The sequence below is a fragment of the Heloderma suspectum genome, chromosome 5 (assembly GCF_057233095.1).
Source record: "Heloderma suspectum isolate Gila_16-S chromosome 5, 16-S_ref, whole genome shotgun sequence".
NCBI lineage: Eukaryota > Metazoa > Chordata > Lepidosauria > Squamata > Helodermatidae > Heloderma > Heloderma suspectum.
The window spans coordinates 141,660,777-141,680,314 of record NC_139462.1 but is presented as its reverse complement, the minus strand read 5'-3'; the positions used below and the strand labels follow the sequence as shown (position 1 = coordinate 141,680,314).

Below are 19,538 nucleotides of genomic sequence, written 5' to 3'. Positions count from 1 at the left end.
CCTTGTGTTTCCAAACACATGTTGGCCTTATTCATACATAACATTTAGGTGTAACATGTAAAAAAAAAATATCCATAGGCATATACTTTAAAAATGTAGGGCACGGTACTGCCCAAGATTTGTGCTTTTAAGTTCCATGATTTCAGTGATATCTCTCACTGATATTAGTAGGACTTACAAACAAAAAGAGGACTTTTAACTTTGTTTGTATCATGTCGCCCATAATTTGTGACTCAGCCTTGAGCAGTATGCATTTACTCGAAGATGTCAGGTTTTCCCTTCCATCAAATACAGTATATTTCCCACTGATTGCTGACTTGGAATAATTTAAAGGGGAAACTAATGTTGTTGCAAGTTGTGGAGCAGAAATGAACTTGTTTACTTTGACCAAGCTTTGTTGTTCAGTCGTTCAGTCGTGTCCAACTCTTCGTGACCCCATGGACCATAGCACACCAGGCCTTCCTGTCCTGCGCTCTCTCCCAGAGCGTGCTCAAGTCGATATTCATTGCATCAGTGATGCTATCTAGCCATCTCATCCTCTGCCGTCCCCTTCTCCTTTTGCCTTCAGTCTTTCCCAGCATCAGGGTCTTTTCCAGAGAATGTTCTCTTCGCATTAGGTGGCCAAAATTTGAGCTTCAGCTTCAGTATCTGTCCTTCCAAAGAGCACTCAGGGTTGATTTCCTTTAGGATTGACTGATTTGACCTTCTTGCAGTCCAGGGGACTCGTAAGAGTCTTCTCCAGCACCACAGTTCGAAAGCATCAATTCTTCGGCGCTCAGCCTTCCTTATAGTCCAGTTCTCACAGCCATACGTTACTACTGGGAAAACCATAGCTTTGATTAGACGGACCTTTGTCGGCAAGGTTGACCAAGCTACTGTGTGATAAAAGCTTTTACCAATTGTTTGGAAGAGAATGAAATTTGATACAATGTAGAAAACAAAAACATTGTAGTAATTAGTTGCCAAAAGAGTTTCCCATAATAGCAGGATGGTGTGGAGAAGATTCAGCTATAAAGCATTTTTTGTCATAAAAATCCACAACAAAGGTCAAAAAGATGGTGCCATATGCACAAGATAACTCTCCATTCTGGGCTTCTGTTCTGCCTCTCTGCATATAATTTTTATGGACAGAAAGAAAAGCTATGTAAACATAAAGGAAAGACAATACAGAAATTTGGAGCATGGGCTAATCCAGTCAAAGTTAAGTACATTCACATTCCATTGATTTCAGGAAAGAATTAAAAAGACATGCTTAACTTCCCTGTTGAATTAAGCACTTAAAAGTGCATAACTTTGGCTGAATTATGCCCATGCAGCATGGGAGCTACTTATCTTATGGCACAATCCCCACACAGCTGTGGTATGCATGTGAATACTGCAGTTGTGTGGGCACAACCCGTCATGTGGATTCATTTTTCCCACCCAGAGCTGGCCCTACCATTGGGCGGAGTGAGGTGGCTGCCCTCCTCTGCCTAAGCTAGTCTGCTGCCCTCTAGTACACTGGAGGATGCCATCCCATTGACAGTATTGAAGAAAGATTCAACTGCCAGTCCAGTCGGCTTCTGTACATGGAAAGGGGAGCACCATCTTGCTTTTTCCCATCCAGTCATCACCAGCAAAGAAGGAGGGTAACCATCAGTTAAGAAAGACTTACGTGATTGGTCCTGTCCAAGTGGTATAAATAAAATATATTGTGGCATCTTGTGCAGAATATTTTTAAGTCACAGGCAGAGGTTTTTAAGTTTATTGTACACCACCAAGTGTAGCCTTCATGCATTATTAAGATGATGATGAAGAAGATCTATAGGTCTTCAGCCCATGTTTATTCATGTGTTGTCTGATCCTCCATAATTTTGGGTTAACAACATATTTGCACTGAGTTTCTGGTAGCCTCTGTTGCCCATCTGTGAGATGAGAATCACAGTGACCTTAACCAGATTTATAATTGAGACAGAAAAGTTGTTGCTGCTCATGTTTAGGGATAGAGTGAGATGATCTAAATCAGGAATGGGCAACCCATAACGCTCTAGATGTTGTTGGACTGCATCTCCCATCAGCCCTAGCCAGCATAGCCAATGCTGAGGGATGATGAGAGTTGTAGACCAAAACATCTGGAGAGCCACAAATTGCCCACCTCTGTTCTAAATAGATGAAATTAGTGGAAATGTTTCACACATAAAATTATACATACTTAAAAGATTTGTGTATTGTACTTGAAGCATGAGGAAGTGTGAACTACTTTCTTAAACCACCATTGAGATTAACATCAAGAGATGTTTCTCCACTGTTGAATTATTGGGTATGAAATAGAGCTGCAGGGTCTCCCGAAGCTCAGACCTTGAGCATCAAATTATAGTTGATGCATCATTAGGAACTGATGCATCATTAACTGCCTTGAGTGCCATTTTTTTGGTAGAAAGGTAAGATACAAATCAAATAAATAAATGTCAGATTTTTAAAAAGTGGGTTTAGGGCCCCCCAGTTTTCATAAGGACTGCAACATGCATGAAAGGGAGGTTTAACCCTTCTCTTCCCACTCATGATGCTGATGAAAGTCTCCCCCCTACCCCCACTGCAATTAGGGGTTAAAAAAAGCCCCATTCGCACCAATGGGAGCTTTTTTCCTAAGCTGTGCAAGGCGGGGGGCTATTTTCATCAGGCTCACATCTGGGAAGGGAAGGGTTAAACCTCCCCTCCTTGCACACTCGGATCCTACTGAACACTTGGGGACCCTGCATCTGTCATTAAATAAATAAAACAAGTTGACAGAGTTTGTAATGATGCACTTAGTATCACGTTTAGTTTGAACCTGAGATGCAGAGGCAGTGCTTGGGAGAAAAGGGGTGATGCCTAGCAGATCAATGGGTGGAGCCTGGTGGGATAGTGCGTAGAGCTTAGTGGTGCCAGCTAGTGGGGGCAGAAAATGGCGCCTGTCGAAAAACCTGGCTGTGCCTCCCCGTAGAACCAAATGGACAGAATGAAGAAGGGGATTGGAAGCAGATGGCCAAGATTCTCAAGCCAAGCTGAACATAACCTGCCTCCTTGGTTCTGGCCTGTCACTATGTGATTTTACACTTTTGCATGGAAACATTTAAGAAGAAAGCTAAAACCCTGAGGGTGCTACAAAAAATAAGAAGAGAGCTCAAAGTGCACTCACGGTGATATGAGATTCCTTTTACGTATATGTGGCTCTGTAGCATGTAAGCAAATCCAATGCTGGTATGTGCTCTCACTCATCCATGCTGGCTGGCTGTTCTGGTCCCTGATGTCTCCTCCTCCTGTTAGGGAGTGAAACACCATCTTAGGCACTCAGCTGCCGGAAGCATTCTTGCCCTGCTTTCTCATCTGCCCTCTCTCAACTGCTGCTGTTGCCAGCGCCTTCATCACCTTGGAAAGAAAGCACCCGACTGCCATGTGCCTGAGATGGAAACAGCACAGCATCCTCCCATCTCAGACAACCAGCTGTGAGGCATTTCATTTCCCAACAAGAGGAGGTGGAGGTGAAAGAGACTGGGGGCCAAAACTGACATTGCTTTAAATCTATGTCTAGCAGCTATGTCTTTCGTTCATTTTTACTTTAGAATAGGCACAGGGTCCCCTGATCCAGATCTTAAAAGGGCCCCCGCTACCTTCCGTGCTAGGCTCCCAGTATGAACTGGGGGCCCTGTGCCTACTTCTACAGTACCAATTTTTTAAAATTTGTATCTGCTAGATACAGATTTAAAGTAATGTCTGTTTTGGCCATGAGTTGACCAATCAGCATGGAGGGGCATTTTGAGTTCTCACTTTATATTGCGTTTGTGTGGACTCTGAAGCTGTAGGTTAAAATTGCTGAGTACTGGCAATGAAGCAATATGGCCGGTACCTTAAGGCCCAGAGACAGACAGTCTGACAAACTTTGAGGGATGAGCTTGCAGTCAGCCCCTTTAGGACAGATATATACATTTCAAAAGGAAATCATGCCAGGGAGCAACCATTTCTTCCTTTATCCAGGAGAGGCCAGTGGAGCAGTGTGCTGATTGGGTGGAGCGGTGTGCTGATTGGCCGAACCTCGTAGCAATAATAAAACTGCTTCCTTCCCCCCTCCACCCTCTTCTGAGTTCTGTAAAAATTTGTTTGTTTGATTGATTTACATTATTTCTTGGCTGCCATTCAGGACAGGAGCCTTCCCAAAGTGGCATGCAACAATAAAGCACACAATAAAAACCGATGCAGTATTAAAAATGGTAAAAACACCATAAAACAGTAAAAACAATAAAAACAGCAGGTTTCTTCCCGCTGTGTGTGCGTGTGTGTGTGCGTGCGCGTGCACCATATATATGGCTGAACATGCCAGGTGCCTAAGAAAATGTTTTTAAGGGGGAAAAAACACCTAAAGCCTGTACCTGTTGCAGGGGTGGAATCCAGCATGGAGTCAGAAACAGGCATATGGCCAGAGGAGTAAATGTGAAGGGAAGCCACAGCAGAGGGAAAAATAACCCCAGACCCACTCCTAAAGGGAGGTCTGTCTGTCTTGGGCCTAACTTAGGTGGCCTGTTTATTTCTTCTACCAGCTCTTCTTCAAAGGAGTTCTGAACTGCATTTTAGCTCTTCTAGAGGACACCTACAAATAGAGGACTGTCCTCTGTAAAGTAGTAAAGTGTAAAGTACGCTGCATAACCTTTTACCCACCAAGCCAAATGCAGCCCACAGCCATGTTTTTTGGCCCTGTCAGATGCTTGACTGCGCCTCTTTTGACGGTCCGAGGAAAGCTGCAACCACAGGTGTGTGAAGCCTCAGGTGGGCTGCCATATGTGGCTGTGTTCAGCTGTGCAGGCCTCTTTCAGTGCACCACACTGGGGCAGTCATTTCAAGAAAACAACATGGCACTAGGTCATATGTTGTACACTGGCCCGCAAATCCTCCTCTCTTTCCAGCTCCTTTGTGAAGGTTGACCTCTGGCTTTCTGTGGCAACTTTTGAAAGTCCAGAAAGCTAGACCACTGGAGGAGATGCCTTAAGCGTAAAGACTGCAAAAAGTCTCTGTCGTTAAAGGAACGGTGTACTAGTGAGAACCTGGTCTGAGCTGCTTTTTCCTGAAAAGAGGTTACCTGAGTTGGTGGCGCTGTGCTTAGAGAGTTCATTGCTGGGGTGTGTTGAGACTTGAGAGTACTTGCCTTAGCAAGGCATTTATTATCCAAAGCGCCAGCAGATGTCCACCCTAGGCTCTGGAGACCTCAGACCTGTAGTCTTGCATTCCGAGCAAAGGCTTTGACTTTTTACTTCTACCTCACTAAGCCCAGCCATGCTTCCCCCTGGTGCTTGTGGTCACTGTGCAGCTTTATTCTTTGGAACATTACGTGTTGCAACAGAAGGGCAAGCAGCTTCCCAGTATTTGTTACCCATCTGTGGAGCCGAGCCAGCTGTCAGCGAAACAGGAAGGCCTGGGTTCCCTTTCTCTCCAGGGCTCGCTTTGCTATTTTGGGGAGTACCTCTTCTCCCCATGTCGAAGGGAGCCACTGTGGTTCAAAGCAAAGGACTGCCGAGCAAGAGAAGGGCAAAAGACTGAAGCGGCTGTTTTGCCCATCTGCCACTGCTTGAGGTGTATTCATTATTAATGGAGGTAGTGGCAGTTGCTGTTCAGATATGCAGGCCTGCCTGGGTAAATGAGACATTCTTCAGCAAATTGCTTCGTTTTTTGATTGCTGATTGTACGCGTGTCACCAAGCTGACTCAAGGTTCATCGATGCATGCTCAGTAAATTAGAAAGAACATAACTATGGATCAGCCAAGAGAATGAATTCTTTGCCTACAATGACCCAGGGCCATTTAATTTTCTGCTTAATTTTGTTGCAGTCAGTTTGCATTTTGGGTTATTATGCAGTAGGAAATTAACAATAAATAACAAATTTGGTCCTCCTGTGCTTGTAATGATATTTTTATAAATCTTTGTAATGCTCTTTTTAAAAGGATCAAGGTCTGTGCCAGCCTGATACCCCCACAAGTATGCAGGATGGGAAAGAGAGAAAAATAATACATTAGTCCTGCCAGATAATCTCATAGTTAAATAGCAAAGATGTTTTTCCCCTTTCTCCCTCTCTTCTCCCGATCTATCTCTCTTTCTTTCTCTCCTGTGATTTTGTATTTCATATTAAACTTAAGGCTTTTATTTTTCTCTTTCTTTCAGATAACTTAAGGAAAATGGAAACAGATGGGGCTCAAGATATGTCTCAAGTTTCAGGTGAGATCTGCTAAACAACATGACTGGGAAAGGAGTGGGGAAGGAACCCCTCCAACCTCAGATCCATTTGGTTTTCTACCAAAACACAGTACTGTTATTATTGTCAGTGTGATTGCTTTGGGTCTTTTGTATTGCCAGAGTGGAAATCAGGATATAATTAATGTTTTATCACTTCATATCAAACCCAATAGTGCATGGATTTCTTTTTAAGTAACTTTACATAAAGAAATAAAGGAGCCCAAGAAGAGGGAGGGGGACAGTTCAGTCTTCCTTGCTATATCGGCACATCAATCTGCGGGGCATGTTCTGGATTCATGGCCAGCTTTACATCAGTGTCATATTTTCTCAAACCCCAACACACTGACCGTAGCAAATATAAACTGGGGTGAGAGGAGGTATTTGTTTTCTTTTTAATATACCTTTCCTGTCAAATTACTGATATTTCTCTAAAGTTTCTGTGACTTCAATTTTAGGATAAAAACCAAAGATGTACCACCTAGGTTTCCATGCAGTAGAACCACAGATGCATTTCTGTGTGATGAAGCAGAATGTAGTGTGCGAGTTGTGGACGCACCAGCGCTTTGGGCCTCAAGTAGGGTGGCCAAAAAAGAGGAAAGGCATCACCAGAAAAGGGGACAAAAGAAGGCATTGATTTGCATAACATTTGCACATTTTAATTTACATATATAGATGCACATTTAGAAACAATTACTATAATTTCAACAGAAATACAAGCCATTTCACTATAGTGGGGAAGGCAGACTAGGGCTGCCATCCAGTTTCTAAGTGTGGAAAGGCAACTTGAAGGTTCTAGCATTGCCTTCTTGTGGATCTTTGACTTTAAACCAAACATGGGCTGGACAGCCCATCACGTAGAGGATACCTTCAAATAGAGGACTGTCCTTGGTAATGTAGGACGCTTGGCCACCCTAGGCTCTCACGTAGGCTGCTGAGACCTGGAAGCTTTCTTACATTCCTGGTACACCTGCCATGTATGCTCAGTGGTGTAGTGGTAAATTTTGAAGTGCAGGCACTCATCATGACAGTCCCCATAGCCACACCCACAAGGAGAGTCCAAAAATGCAGGCAGTTGCGTTGATCCATATCAACAAACCAGTTCTTCCAGTTTTCATCTCCACCAGGAGCAGGTCTTCCGTAAAGCTAATAGGTCTTAATTGCTCATTCAAGGCCAGGCCTCCCCAAAGTACTTTGCATTAGAACAGGGAACAATATATTGTTGCTGGGGAAAATAATTCCCCCCGCAGCTACTGTGAGGATTGCAGCTTAGCCCAGAGGGAACCGGGAAGTCTCCCGGCAGCACATGACATCAGCATCGCTGCTACTAAAAAAGTGCTGGTGCTGTATCGCTGTGAGCCCGGGCTCCGCTACACCACTGCCTATGCTTCTGAGGACTGTGGAAAAGACTTGGAGAGCTGGCAACTGGAGCCACACACAGTGGGAAGAAGGTCAGCTTAGGTATTCTCTTTCATCCAGGTTCAGCTGCCAAGGTCAAGGTCTTTCACCATGCCTCTACAGCAAAGCCTGTAAGAAGGAGTGTCTTGTTTAGCAACCTGATCTTGGAAGTGCTAGCAAATGTAGCTAGGTTTCCCAGAAGTTATACTTCCCAGAAGATATCCAGGCCCTAGCCAGTCCATAAGACTTCTTGGATGACATGGAATGGCACCTGGAGCCCGGAGAATCCCCAAACACAAGGCCATCACACCCTTATTTGCCCATTCTAGATTATAAATTGAAACAGGATGAATGTTTTTACCAGGTCGCAGCACCAGTGGTAAGACATTTTCCAGGCTGCCCCTTTTGTTTATTTGTTTAAAATTATGGTTTTTAATAACATAAAACCCTCTCAAACTGTAAAAGCAAATATAATTCTACTACTACAAGTCACCATTCTTTGGTTCAAAACCTGGTTCACTCTGAGTTGGATTTGCCTATAAATTTGTGGATAGAATCATCTGCAATTATGGCAGCTTTGGAAAAAAAATCTCCTGCATTGTTTCCCCAAGTGTCTCTTTTCCCTATTTGGGAGAAATGAATGTAAAGTCATCCAAGCTTTCCTTCCCTCTGCATGTAGATACGCAGACACACACATGTCTGCACACTCATTCTTAACTTCCAGATTTGGCCCACAGTTGCATTTCCAATTTGGGCCTGTGCAATCTGCACCCACCATGCCAAATGCAGTTTTTCTGTAGATTTTGGGGCAGCCCACCAATGCCAACAAACCTCCTGTTTTTGCTGCTTGCCAGAGACAGCTAAAATAAGGTTGTTGCCAAGCCCCAGTACATGACGGATGAGCTGCATTCGCCTTTTGCCGCATATTGTGCAGACTTGTCTTAATTCAAAGTTTCAAGTGGATTGAGAAAGAGAGAGAGAACTTTTGAGTGAAACTTAAAGGCATATGTCTAAGTGAGTGGCAAATCCCGCTAAAACCAAGCCGAGGAGGAGATGAAGTACCATTTTTGCAGTATTTCCTCTTGTCTGTGGTTTCCTGTAGAGACACCTGCATAAGAGGGAGCGGGTGGGGATTAGGGTGGGGGCGAAAGCCAAGCTGTGCAGGGCTTCAGCAGGCTGGATATTAGGAGAGGAAGAACTTACTCAGATATCAGACATCCACTGTTCTAAAAACCAAGTAGTTATCTATCTAGAAGCGTCTTAACTCCCACCATTGAACCTCTATGATAGGGATGGGGAATGTGTGGGTCTCCAGATGTTGTTCGACTACACCCCCCATCATCCCAAGCTAGGATAGCTAATGGTGAGGGATGATGGGACTTGCAGTCCAACCACATCAAGAGAGGCACACATTCCCCATCCCTGCTGTATGTAACCCACATCTCCATGAAGACCAACCAATTATACCAACAACACTTTCAGGTTAGACAAATTCATAGAGCAGGGTGCAGAACCCAAGACCTGGGAGCCAAATCCAGCCCTCCAGGGTTCCCAGAAAGTTATGGCCCTTCCCTAGGCCTTGCCCCCAACCACCAACTGTTTGAGGTTTCCCAGCTTTTGTGCAGTTTTTCTCCATTCTAAACAGTTGAAATGCTTCTCTTAAGGCATTTTGTGACTGGCAGTAAGAGCTATAAGGTAAAATATGCTGGTATGTTTGGCCTTGCCCCTTTTGCCTTTAGCCCTGCCCCCTTTTTCCTCTGGCCTCGCCCACCACTGTAATGTGGCCCAAAAGAGCTTCTCCGAAATGGAGTTCAGTCCTTAGCTGAAAGAGGTTCTGCCCCCATGTGATAGAAGGTTAGGTTTATCCACAGCTGTGAGCCATGATAGTTAAATGGGAGCTCTGTGTGCAAAGGCAGTATTCCTCTGAATACCAGATACTGGGGACAAACAACAGAGCCTGGCCATCATTTGTTGGTGAGCTTGTAGTTTCCCAGAGGGAGCTAAGCTGGCTACTGTTGGACACTGAATGTGAACTAATGACTCTTATTTTCTTAGAACTACTAGTTAGCAGCAGCGCCACTGCTCTATACACTGTGGCCTAAATTTCCAGGGGACTGGTGGCCGCCTTGACTCACATGCTGGAGGAGGTGACATTCTTCACCTTCTTTATGGCCTGCCTTTACCCGGAAGGAAGTAGCTGAATGAATTCATTACGGGAGTGTTGATTTTTCACTAAGTCAACAAATAAAGACCATTCTCCTACCGAATCTCACCTTTACATTCGATGTAAAGTGTGTGCTTGGGTTCTTCTTCCTTTTCTTTTTTGACAAACTGATTCTGTTTTCACCAGAACAGAGGTGGCAGGAAGATACTTTTGCTGCAAATGATCTTCTGCTGGCGTACAAACTCTAGTGAATTTTAACATTTGTGAAATAGGCCCAGAGCTGAAAATAAATAGCTAGGGTTGCCAAAGGGGAGATATAACAAGAGGGTCTGTGAGAAAAATTCCTTGGCCATTAAGCCAGAGGGTGGTGGGGAGTCGGGGAGAAGGATTCACTTACACTGTGAATTATGCTATCCATAGCCTATTTTCAGCCCTTATCCAGTGTGCAAATGCCATTGTGATGCACTTCCAAGACCTAAAACTCTTGATTCCTATGCTGTGTTTGGGCACAATTAGACATTATGAAGGAAATGTGGGAACACTGCCTCATAGTGGAGGCATTGCAGGGGAGATTCAGTGGACATGTGTGTGCGCACTTAATTTTCTCCCATCCACCAATTCTCCCCCACAAATCCCCCTGTCTACTTTTAATAGCCTTTTTCTGTAGCTGGACTGAAACTGGAAGTAAGCTTGGCTGTGGATAAGCAGCTGCCAGGATGGCATTTGCAGGGGAGAATCAATAATCTCGGGGTAGGGGTGAGTTGTGCACCCTGCCCTCCTGCTTACTGATCTTCACCTGTAGTGCTCCGACATTCCCATTATCTCTGCTAACATACAATTGCCAATATAAGAGCTTATTTTCACCCTCAGATTTCACAAATGTCTAGAAAAAGAACACCAGGGGCTATGACTGGAACCTAAATTTCATAAATCCCTCCTCCCTACCCCTCTGCCAAGGTAACACTACCCCTTCCAGCTGGATGTGACCATAAGGGGAAGAGGGAAATGTCCCTTCCTTAATTTGAGAGTGTGGGGTGGGGATAATTCAGCTGCTCTGTGTGTAGTCCTGAGCTTGTAGTTCTTCATCCCATACCTCCTGTTCCTCTGTCCCTGTACCTTAAGGTTGGAAAGAATTCTCCTACCTCATGTGGTAATTTTGCTGGCAGTACAAATTTTTTAACTTCAATGGCACAGACTCCTTATGGAAAATGAAACCCACCTGCCCACAGTTTCTCTTCCATTTTGTAGGCAGTTTGGAGTAGTATAGCCCCTGGCCGGTTGCCTTGCAAGTCTACCTGATGCCAAAACAGACATCACCTTAAAAACATAGCTAGCAGCCAAGTCTTTTGTTCATTTTCACTCTAGAGGAGACACAGGCAACCCAAACCTCGAACCCTAGCGTGGGGAGTAGGGGCTTTAACCCTTTACTCCCCTGCTCTGGACTCAATCTGCATCAGGGGCCCACATCTGCAGTTTCTATTGCAAAATTGTTACTTGTTTGCTGCCAGCTACATTTTTCAACTAATGTCTGTTTTGGCCCATAATCCTTTGTGTGAAAGAAGCAGATAAGAGAGGAAATTCCATTTTAAAAGCTTGTGAGAAGCACACATATGGAGTACATGTCAGGGAAATCATTTTCATTTTTAAATTGATTGAAATAGGGGAGGGTGGATCAAGGGCGCCATTTTGCATTTTAATAGTGGGGTAGGGTCATGAGGTTTAAAGATGCAGGAAAAGATTCACACCAAAGTTCAGAGGGCCTGCTTTTAGATACATGCAAGATTAAATTGCAAAACAAACTAACGAAAGGAGCCTCAGTGCATTTTAAGAGTATTCACTGTGGGTGTTTTATTATACTTCATAACTATAGCAATGTCATGAACAAAGATCAGTCACCCCATTATCCCCTGCCCTTCTTTCCCCCTATTATTCCAGTTCCCTAACCTAACTGAAAGCAGGATCCTCTGTACACAGAACAAAGCATATCCTGCAGATAAGTATTTGTATTTCCTGTGGCAGCCCCTCCAGCCCCCTGAAAATGCTACACAGAGAGTCAGGAGATCCTGCTGAATGGATTGAGCTGTTGTGTCATGGGGGAGGGAGCAGGGGATCTCCCAAAATTGGGTGGAGGGACCTTCCATGAATGGAGCCCTTCCTCTTGTGAAAGGTCTCTTCCCGTCACGGAAAGCAGATCCTGGATCCATCTGATGTCTGCAGAATGTACAAAACCCTGTTGAGATCTGCACATTCTCCATAGCCTGTTGGAGATTCAGCATATTGACTGGAAAATGTACAAAATGTTGTTGAGATATCAACATTCCCTAAGGCCAGTTGGAAAGTATTGACCGGGAAATGTACACCATTCCCTCTTAAAGCACACCAAATGTGCACAATGGCTGGTTTATTATTTATTTATTTAAGTATACCTCCACCTTTCCACCAAACATGGTGCTCAAGGCAGCTAACAATAATAAAATACAGGTTAAAAACAACATTGTAATTAAAATGTAACATAAAAACAGATCCATTGGAACACAATTAAAACCACAACGATAAAAGAAATTTTACACAGCATCCAACTAATTAACCCCGCGCCCTTCTGCCATCTGTAAGCACCTTGAAAACAATGCAGTGATTACTCGAAGCCAACATGGATTTGTCAAGAACAAGTCCTGCCAGACAAATCTGATCTCATTTTTTGATCAAGTAACCTCCCTTGTGGACCGTGGGAATGCTGTAGACATAATATACCTTGACTTCAGCAAAGCTTTCAACAAAGTGCCCCATGATATCCTGATGAGCAAACTAGCTCAAAGTGGACTAGATGAAACAACGATCCGGTGGATCCACAGTTGGCTACAGAATCGGACTCAAAGAGTGCTTATCAATGGGACCTTCTCAAACTGGGGAGAGGTCATGAGTGGGGTACCGCAGGGCTCAGTCCTGGGCCCAGTGCTCTTCAACATTTTTATTAATGACTTGGAGGAGGAGGTGCAGGGAATGCTGATCAGATTTGCAGATGACACAAAACTGAGCGGGATAGCTAATACTTTGGAAGATAGAAACAAAATTCAAAGTGATCTTGATAGATTGGAGTGCTGGGCAGAAAACAACAGAATGACATTTAATAGGGATAAATGCAAAGTTCTGCACCTAGGAAAAAGAAACCAAATGCACAGTTACAAGATGGGGGATACGTGGCTCAACAACACTACAAGCGAGAAGGATCTTGGAATTGTTGACGATCGCAAGCTGAATATGAGCCAACCATGTGATGTGGCTACAAAAAAGGCAAATGCTCTTTTGGGCTGCATTAATGGAAGCATAGCTTCCAAAACCCAGGAAGTACTAGTTCCCCTCTACTCAGCACTGGTTAGGTCTCATCTGGAGTACCTGTGTCCACTTCTGGGCACCACACTTTAAGAGGGATGCAGGCAAAGTGGAGAGGGTTCAGAGGAGGGCAACAAAGATGATCAGAGGACTGGAAACAAAGCCCTGTGAAGAGAGACTGAAAGAAGTGGGCATGTTTAGCCTTGAGAAGAGAAGACTGAGGGGAGATATGATAGCACTCTTCAAGTACTTGAAAGGTTGTCACAGAGAGGAAGGCCAGGATCTCTTCTCGATCATCCCAGAGTGCAGGACACGGAATAATGGGCTCAAGTTACAGGAAGCCAGATTCCAGCTGGACATCAGGAAAAACTTGCTCTCAATACGACAATGGAACCCATTACCTAGGGAGGTAATGGGCTCTCCCACACTGGTGGCGTTCAAGACAAGGCTGGTAGGGATGTCAGAGAATTCCGCCACGGATCTCGGGGAGGCCGAATGCCAGCGCATTCAGCCCCCCGAAATCGCTGGCCGAACGGTCTGCCCCACCCACCCCTGGGACGGGACTTACCTTGGGCGGATCTTCCTGGCGGCAGCAGCTCCAGCGGCGGTTCGGCGGCGGCAGCCGGTCTTCTGACCGGCTGCCGCCGCCGCCGCCATTTCCAGTTTAAAAAAAAAAAAAACGTGATAGGCTACGTAAATCTTTACGTAGCCTATCACGGCTGATTTAAAAGAAAAACACACACGCATGTATGCAAATGGCGGCGCCCATGGTCGCCGCCATTTGCATTCCTTATTTTGGCACGTCGTAGTCTACGTAAACATTTATGTAGACTAAGACGGCGAAAATAGTGTCTACGCTATTTTACGTTCCCCTTATTTTCGCCGTCTTAGTCTACGTAAATGTTTACGTAGACTAAGACGTGCCAAAATAAGGAACGCAAATGGGCGGCCCATGGGCGCCGCCATTTGCATACATACATGCGTGTGTGTTTTTCTTTTCAATCAGCCATGATAGGCTACGTAAACATTTACATAGCCTATCACGGCTGACTGCAGGGACGCAAATGGTGGCGGCTACGGCCGCCGCCATTTGCGTTCCTGCTAGCCAGCGGCCGGATGTCCGGCCACTGGCGGAGCCAGCCGGCGGCTCCGCAGAATCCCTGCAGAGCGGAGCCGGCCGGCCAGGATTCGGGGGGGAAGGACGGAGCGCCTCCCCCCCTGGCCAGAATTTCGGGGGGAGGGACGGAGCGCTCCCCCCCCCACGAATGTCACCCTTCGAAAAGGTAAGTGACTTTCGTTCATCCCTAGAGGCTGGACAGCCATCTGTCAGGGATGCTCTGACTTGGATTCCTGGATTGAGCAGGGGGTTGGACTCGATGGCCCTCCCAACCCTACTATTTTATGATTCTATAACAGACTAGTTTTTATGCCACAGGCCTGCCTGAATAAAGATCTTTGCCTGCTGGTGGAAGGACAACAGAGAGGGGGGAAATCTAGCCTCTCTTGGTTCTGAGTTCCAGAGCCTGGGAGCAGCCACCAAAAAGGCCATCTTTCCCATCCCCACCAAACATGCCTCTGATGGTGGCGGGACAGAGTTCTTATGTACAGGAGCCGTTCATTACCCCCTAACATATACATACAAACTTCCCAAATGCCACAGGATCACATTACAGGGAAGTGACTCGCATGCCTCTGGGCGTGTGTGTAATACTGGCAAGATTGGATGAAAAACAAACCAAGATGGCATAATTTTAGTGGTTATAAAGAGAAGAGAATTGATCCCTGACTTAAGGCAGATTTGGATTCAAGCTTGCTTGAGGCAGCAGATAAACAAGCCAGCGAATGTAAATGAGACAAGAATGGCACATCTGTTCCCACTTCTTGGAATATGGCCATTGCTAGCTCCTGAAGGAACTCCCTAGGCTTCATGATAAGCTCAGAGTTCACACTTCTGTCCCTCTCCTGAAGGCAATATTTATGAGGCAAGCCATTACCATGCTAAACTGGAGGTGCAGCAGTGCTGACACACATTTAACCGAACAGTGTGTGGCATCAGTGCAGAAGGTGCAGAGATGATATTATCTGACTGGTGCAGCAAGTGTTTGCCCTGCTGTTTCTTTCTGTTCTCTTTAATTTCTGGATTGGCTTCAACACAACCAACGAAAGAGGGATGCCTAGCCCTGCAGTGGAAATACACACACACACCCCTCTTGTTTATTGTCTTTTGGGATAGTTGGGATCAACTTAATCAACCTAGGGTGCAATCCTATGCAAGTTTAGGCAGAAAAAAAGGCCTACAATGTCCAGCCTGCCCCAGTCAGCTTTTCTGGTTGGGGCATGCTGAGAGTTATAGGCCTTTTTTCTGTTTACACTAGCATAGGATTGTCCCTTTAGTCAACTGACAGCCCATCGATTTCAATAGGTTCTACATGGAAGAGACAACTATTATTCTGTTGTCCCTATAGCCCCCTCTACTCCCCTGAGCTCCTTGATAGCTGCTATCACTTCATTGTCTCCTGAGTAGGCCTCAGTTTAAAATAGTCCCCATTTCTGTTGCTTCTCCTCCTCAGCCTGTCAGCACACATAGCCTCATCAAGGTGTCTTCTCCATACACACACCGAGACAACCAGCTGCTCCTTCTGAGGCATTACCTGTGGCCCACCTTCCTTGAAAACCCATAGAGGTCAGGTTGCCACTTCCTTCTCCTACAGCCATATCTTCAATGTGTCCCACAAATTCAACAAGGCTTAACTTTGTGCTCTGTTAAGAATTACAGCCCTAGTCTCTGTTGATCCTGCTGTGTATCACCTCTGTCTAGGTGGCCGTAGGTAAGGCCTCTTTCTTAGCCTCAGTGCCCCCCACTATTTGCAACATGTATTTATTTATTAGATTTATATCCTGCCGTTCACCATGAGGTGATGCATAACAGTCAGTAACAACAATAAAATGCAACACAGTACAAACAATTAAAAAAATAAATCCATAAGGATAAAACCAGGAGAGCCAGCAGATAAAAAATAACACCTACAAATTATTAAAAGGACTGTAAGGGTGCAATCCTATCAAGATAGGTGGCTGCCTCTGAACTCAGAGGCGACCGCCTATCCAAAGCAAGGCAGGTTTGGCACGGGGAAGGGGGGATCGTTCCCTCCACGCCTCTCCTGCCCTGCTATTTTCCGCTAGACAGCTGTTTTCGCCTCTCTAGCTGCAGGGGGCCAATGGGGAGAAGGGGCTGCATGTACGACACATAGGATGTGTCATACACGCATCTCCGCTCTCCCCACCCTGGAACAGCCCCAGCCCTTTTCAGTCACTTTGCACTCCTCTTCTGAGCGCGGAGGATGGAGCATCTCTGCACTGCCTCCAAGGCAGCATGGATGTGGGGGGAGGTAGGTTTTCCGGGAACCGACCTTGGAGCATGGGCTCTGAGGTCGGTTCCTGGAAAAGAGCATATCCTATGGCCCTCTAGACATTGTCTAGTGGCCATAGGATTGCTCCCTAAATGTCATTAAATGTGGCTATAACACTGGCCTACCTTACAGGCTTGTTGCAAGGATTACTGAGATAATATATGAATATATTATCTTGGAACATATGAGTGCTAAGCTAAGTATTATTTTAATCTGTCAGCATGAACATACACATTTCAGATATTTGGTTTTCTCTTCTCAGAGTTCATGTTGGCCCTGATCCAACTGAAGTTAGTTGTGACAAAGACCCATTGAAACTAAGGGTGAGCTGCAATGCCCCCCCTTTTCTCAATCCCATTTGCAGGTAGCAAAAAATGGGACATTTTGGCAATTTGGCAGGGGGTGGTGGTGTGCAAAATGGGAACACAAGGGCAGCTTACTGGTGACAAAATGGTGCTTCTCTGGATGACTGGTGGCTGCTGTGAAACTTCCAGCAGTGAAAAAAGATGAGAGAGGTATTTTGTGTTAAATCCCCCACACACGCCAAAAAATTCAAGCTGAAAGTTCTCAGTAGAGGGCTTTCAGCTCTTATTTGAAATCAGTGGAGCAAATGACACACAACATGGGAGTAAGGAAGTACCACAGAACACTCTGGGTTGGATCCAGACTTAGTCATTCTTGGAGTAGACCTATTGAAACTATAGGACTTAAGTTAGTCATGACTACCTTAAGTCCCATTGATTTCAATATGTCTCCTCTCAGTATGACTTAAGTCTGGATCCAACCCCCAGGAACATATTTCTGAATCAGCATGCATGTGATTGGGCTGTTAGTAATAACTAACTTTAGCTTAGACCGGGCCTGGGTGAGCTCCACTGTGCCCTTTGAGGCCTCTTGTAGCGTGACATCAATGTGCTAGTGTTGTGGAACCAAATGTTCAACTCTCATTATGTTAACAGCTTCCTCTTCGTATGCTTGTCGACACCTGCCATAAACAGAGGGGTGAAGTCTAGGACAGGGCAGCAACTTAAGGCTTCACTTTTCCCTTTTAGCTTAGGCATCCCACATCACCCTTCTAATGTGCTTGTTACTGTTCTGTGAGAGATGAGAGGGAGTGCAGGGCCATTCCACCAGCCCTGCTAAAATAATTTTTTTTTTGCTCTTCACTTCCCATTCTTTTTTCCTTGTTTGCCATGTCTTTTTAGATTGTAAGCCTCTGGGCAGGGATTGTCTTGTCTAATTTGACTGTATGTAAGCTACTCTGAGAGCCTTTTTGGCTGAGGAGCAGCATAAAACAATAAATAAATAGTCTGAAAGAATGATTGCAAGGACTAGAACAAGGCTCTCCAAGCTCTCTCTCTCTCTCTGTGTGGCAATGGCAGGCATAGGAACTCCCAAGAATCCTACATCAACATTTTGTAGGAAAAGGCAATATTTAAACAGACATTCCAAATCAAATGCATGCAGGTGAATGAAAGTGCTTCTTTTGTGTTCATCTTGATCAAGCAGGAAAAGAAAACATTTAGGACTCCAGACGTTTAGATGGCATTTAAGTATTTTTGACCCAATATTCGCTTCTCGCTTTGCAATTGCCTACCTAGCCCCAGTTAATATTCTGGACATGCCTCTTAGAAATTAAATGGAGAATGGCTATTCCCCCCCCCCATCTTTCCACTTTGAAAGTCATCTGCTAGAAAATGTTAGTGTGATTACATATCTCTAAAATTGCCCCGCAGTTGTGAACTTATCAGGGTCTAACAACGTAGATGAAGTTAAGGCATGAAATATGAAATATCATGCTCTGGCGTCCAAGAGAAGAGGAGCCAACATGTATCACTGTGAATAAGCTTTATTTTCTCAAAAGAAAGGTTGTGCTGAGAGATACACAGGCTGGAGAAACAAACTCTTTATTTTCTGACAGGAGGTGTTGGGACAGAGTTTAGGAATACCCAGCTGTACAATGCTGGATTTTGGCTTCTGTTTAGGGCTAGTTTATGCAAGTGAAGTGTACAATGTCCTGCAATTTCTGTAGAATTGACAAGACTCTGGAGTATGTGGTTAGAGTATTGCACGTTATAACTGTTACCCCTCTATTCTACAAAGAGGTATAGATTAGTGCTGTGCCGAAAATTTCTCCCACATTTTTTGATCATTCTCATTCAATTTGATAAAAGAAAAATTGCTTCAAAAAACAAATTCAAAGGAGGAGAAATTTCAGAGAAATTCTCAGTGGTTGGGTTTGGAGTTCTTGTGCTTACCTTACTTGTGAGGTGGCTGGGGAGTGTACACAAGTGTCCTGTCTTTCATTGTACAATAATCTCTGTGGCGCCATCATGAGGCAATTCCTCCCATGGGGCATTTTCAGTTCAGGAAGTGCAGGTGGCTGCAGAGCAATGGAAAGATGTGTAATAGGGAGAGAAAGCACACACAGCACCCTTGGCCACCTTGCAGTGATTAGGTAAGCTCAAAAGTGCTACCAAAAGAAATTCAAAATTCTGCCTCAAAAAGGTGGAAACCGCGACACAGTTGACGCTGTTGCCACCCACAGAAGCAGTGCAATAAACCACAAACCCTTAGGAAAAAAAGAAAGAACCTGTGCTACAGCCCCTGCCAGTGGTGAGCCCCATCTGTGAGGAACAGTTGGAGAATTTCTCCTCCCCCGGGAGAAATTTGGTGAAATTGTCCCCCCAGTTTCTCTGCCCACAAATAGGCTGGAGAATTTTGAGAGGCCATTTGCACACAGCTCTAGTATAAATGAACATTGATTGATTGATTGATTGATTGATTGATTGAATTTCTTAATCGCCCATCTGGCCAGTCACCTGGCCACTCTGAGCGATGTACAGTGATACAATTTAAAAAAAATAAAATTCTACTTTAAAACATCATAGTTCTAAAAATACCCTAAGCCACCCCAAATGCCTGCCTGAACATCCACGTTTTTAATGCGTGGCAGAAGCTCATTAAAGAGGGGGCATGGCGGACTTCCCTAGGGAGGGAGT

General features: G+C 44.9%; 1 protein-coding gene across 9 annotated transcripts in view; it reads left to right on the top strand.

Annotated features, from left to right (window-relative positions):
- Positions 1 to 19,538, top strand: part of IKZF1 (IKAROS family zinc finger 1) — a 105,338-nt gene that overhangs the window by 15,484 nt on the left and 70,316 nt on the right. For all 9 annotated transcript variants that reach the window (XM_084857694.1, XM_084857693.1, XM_084857696.1 and 6 more), the window contains exon 2: positions 6,166 to 6,219. In XM_084857694.1, the coding sequence (XP_084713820.1) occupies positions 6,166 to 6,219 (54 nt within the window). The remainder of the gene's footprint in view (positions 1 to 6,165; positions 6,220 to 19,538) is intronic.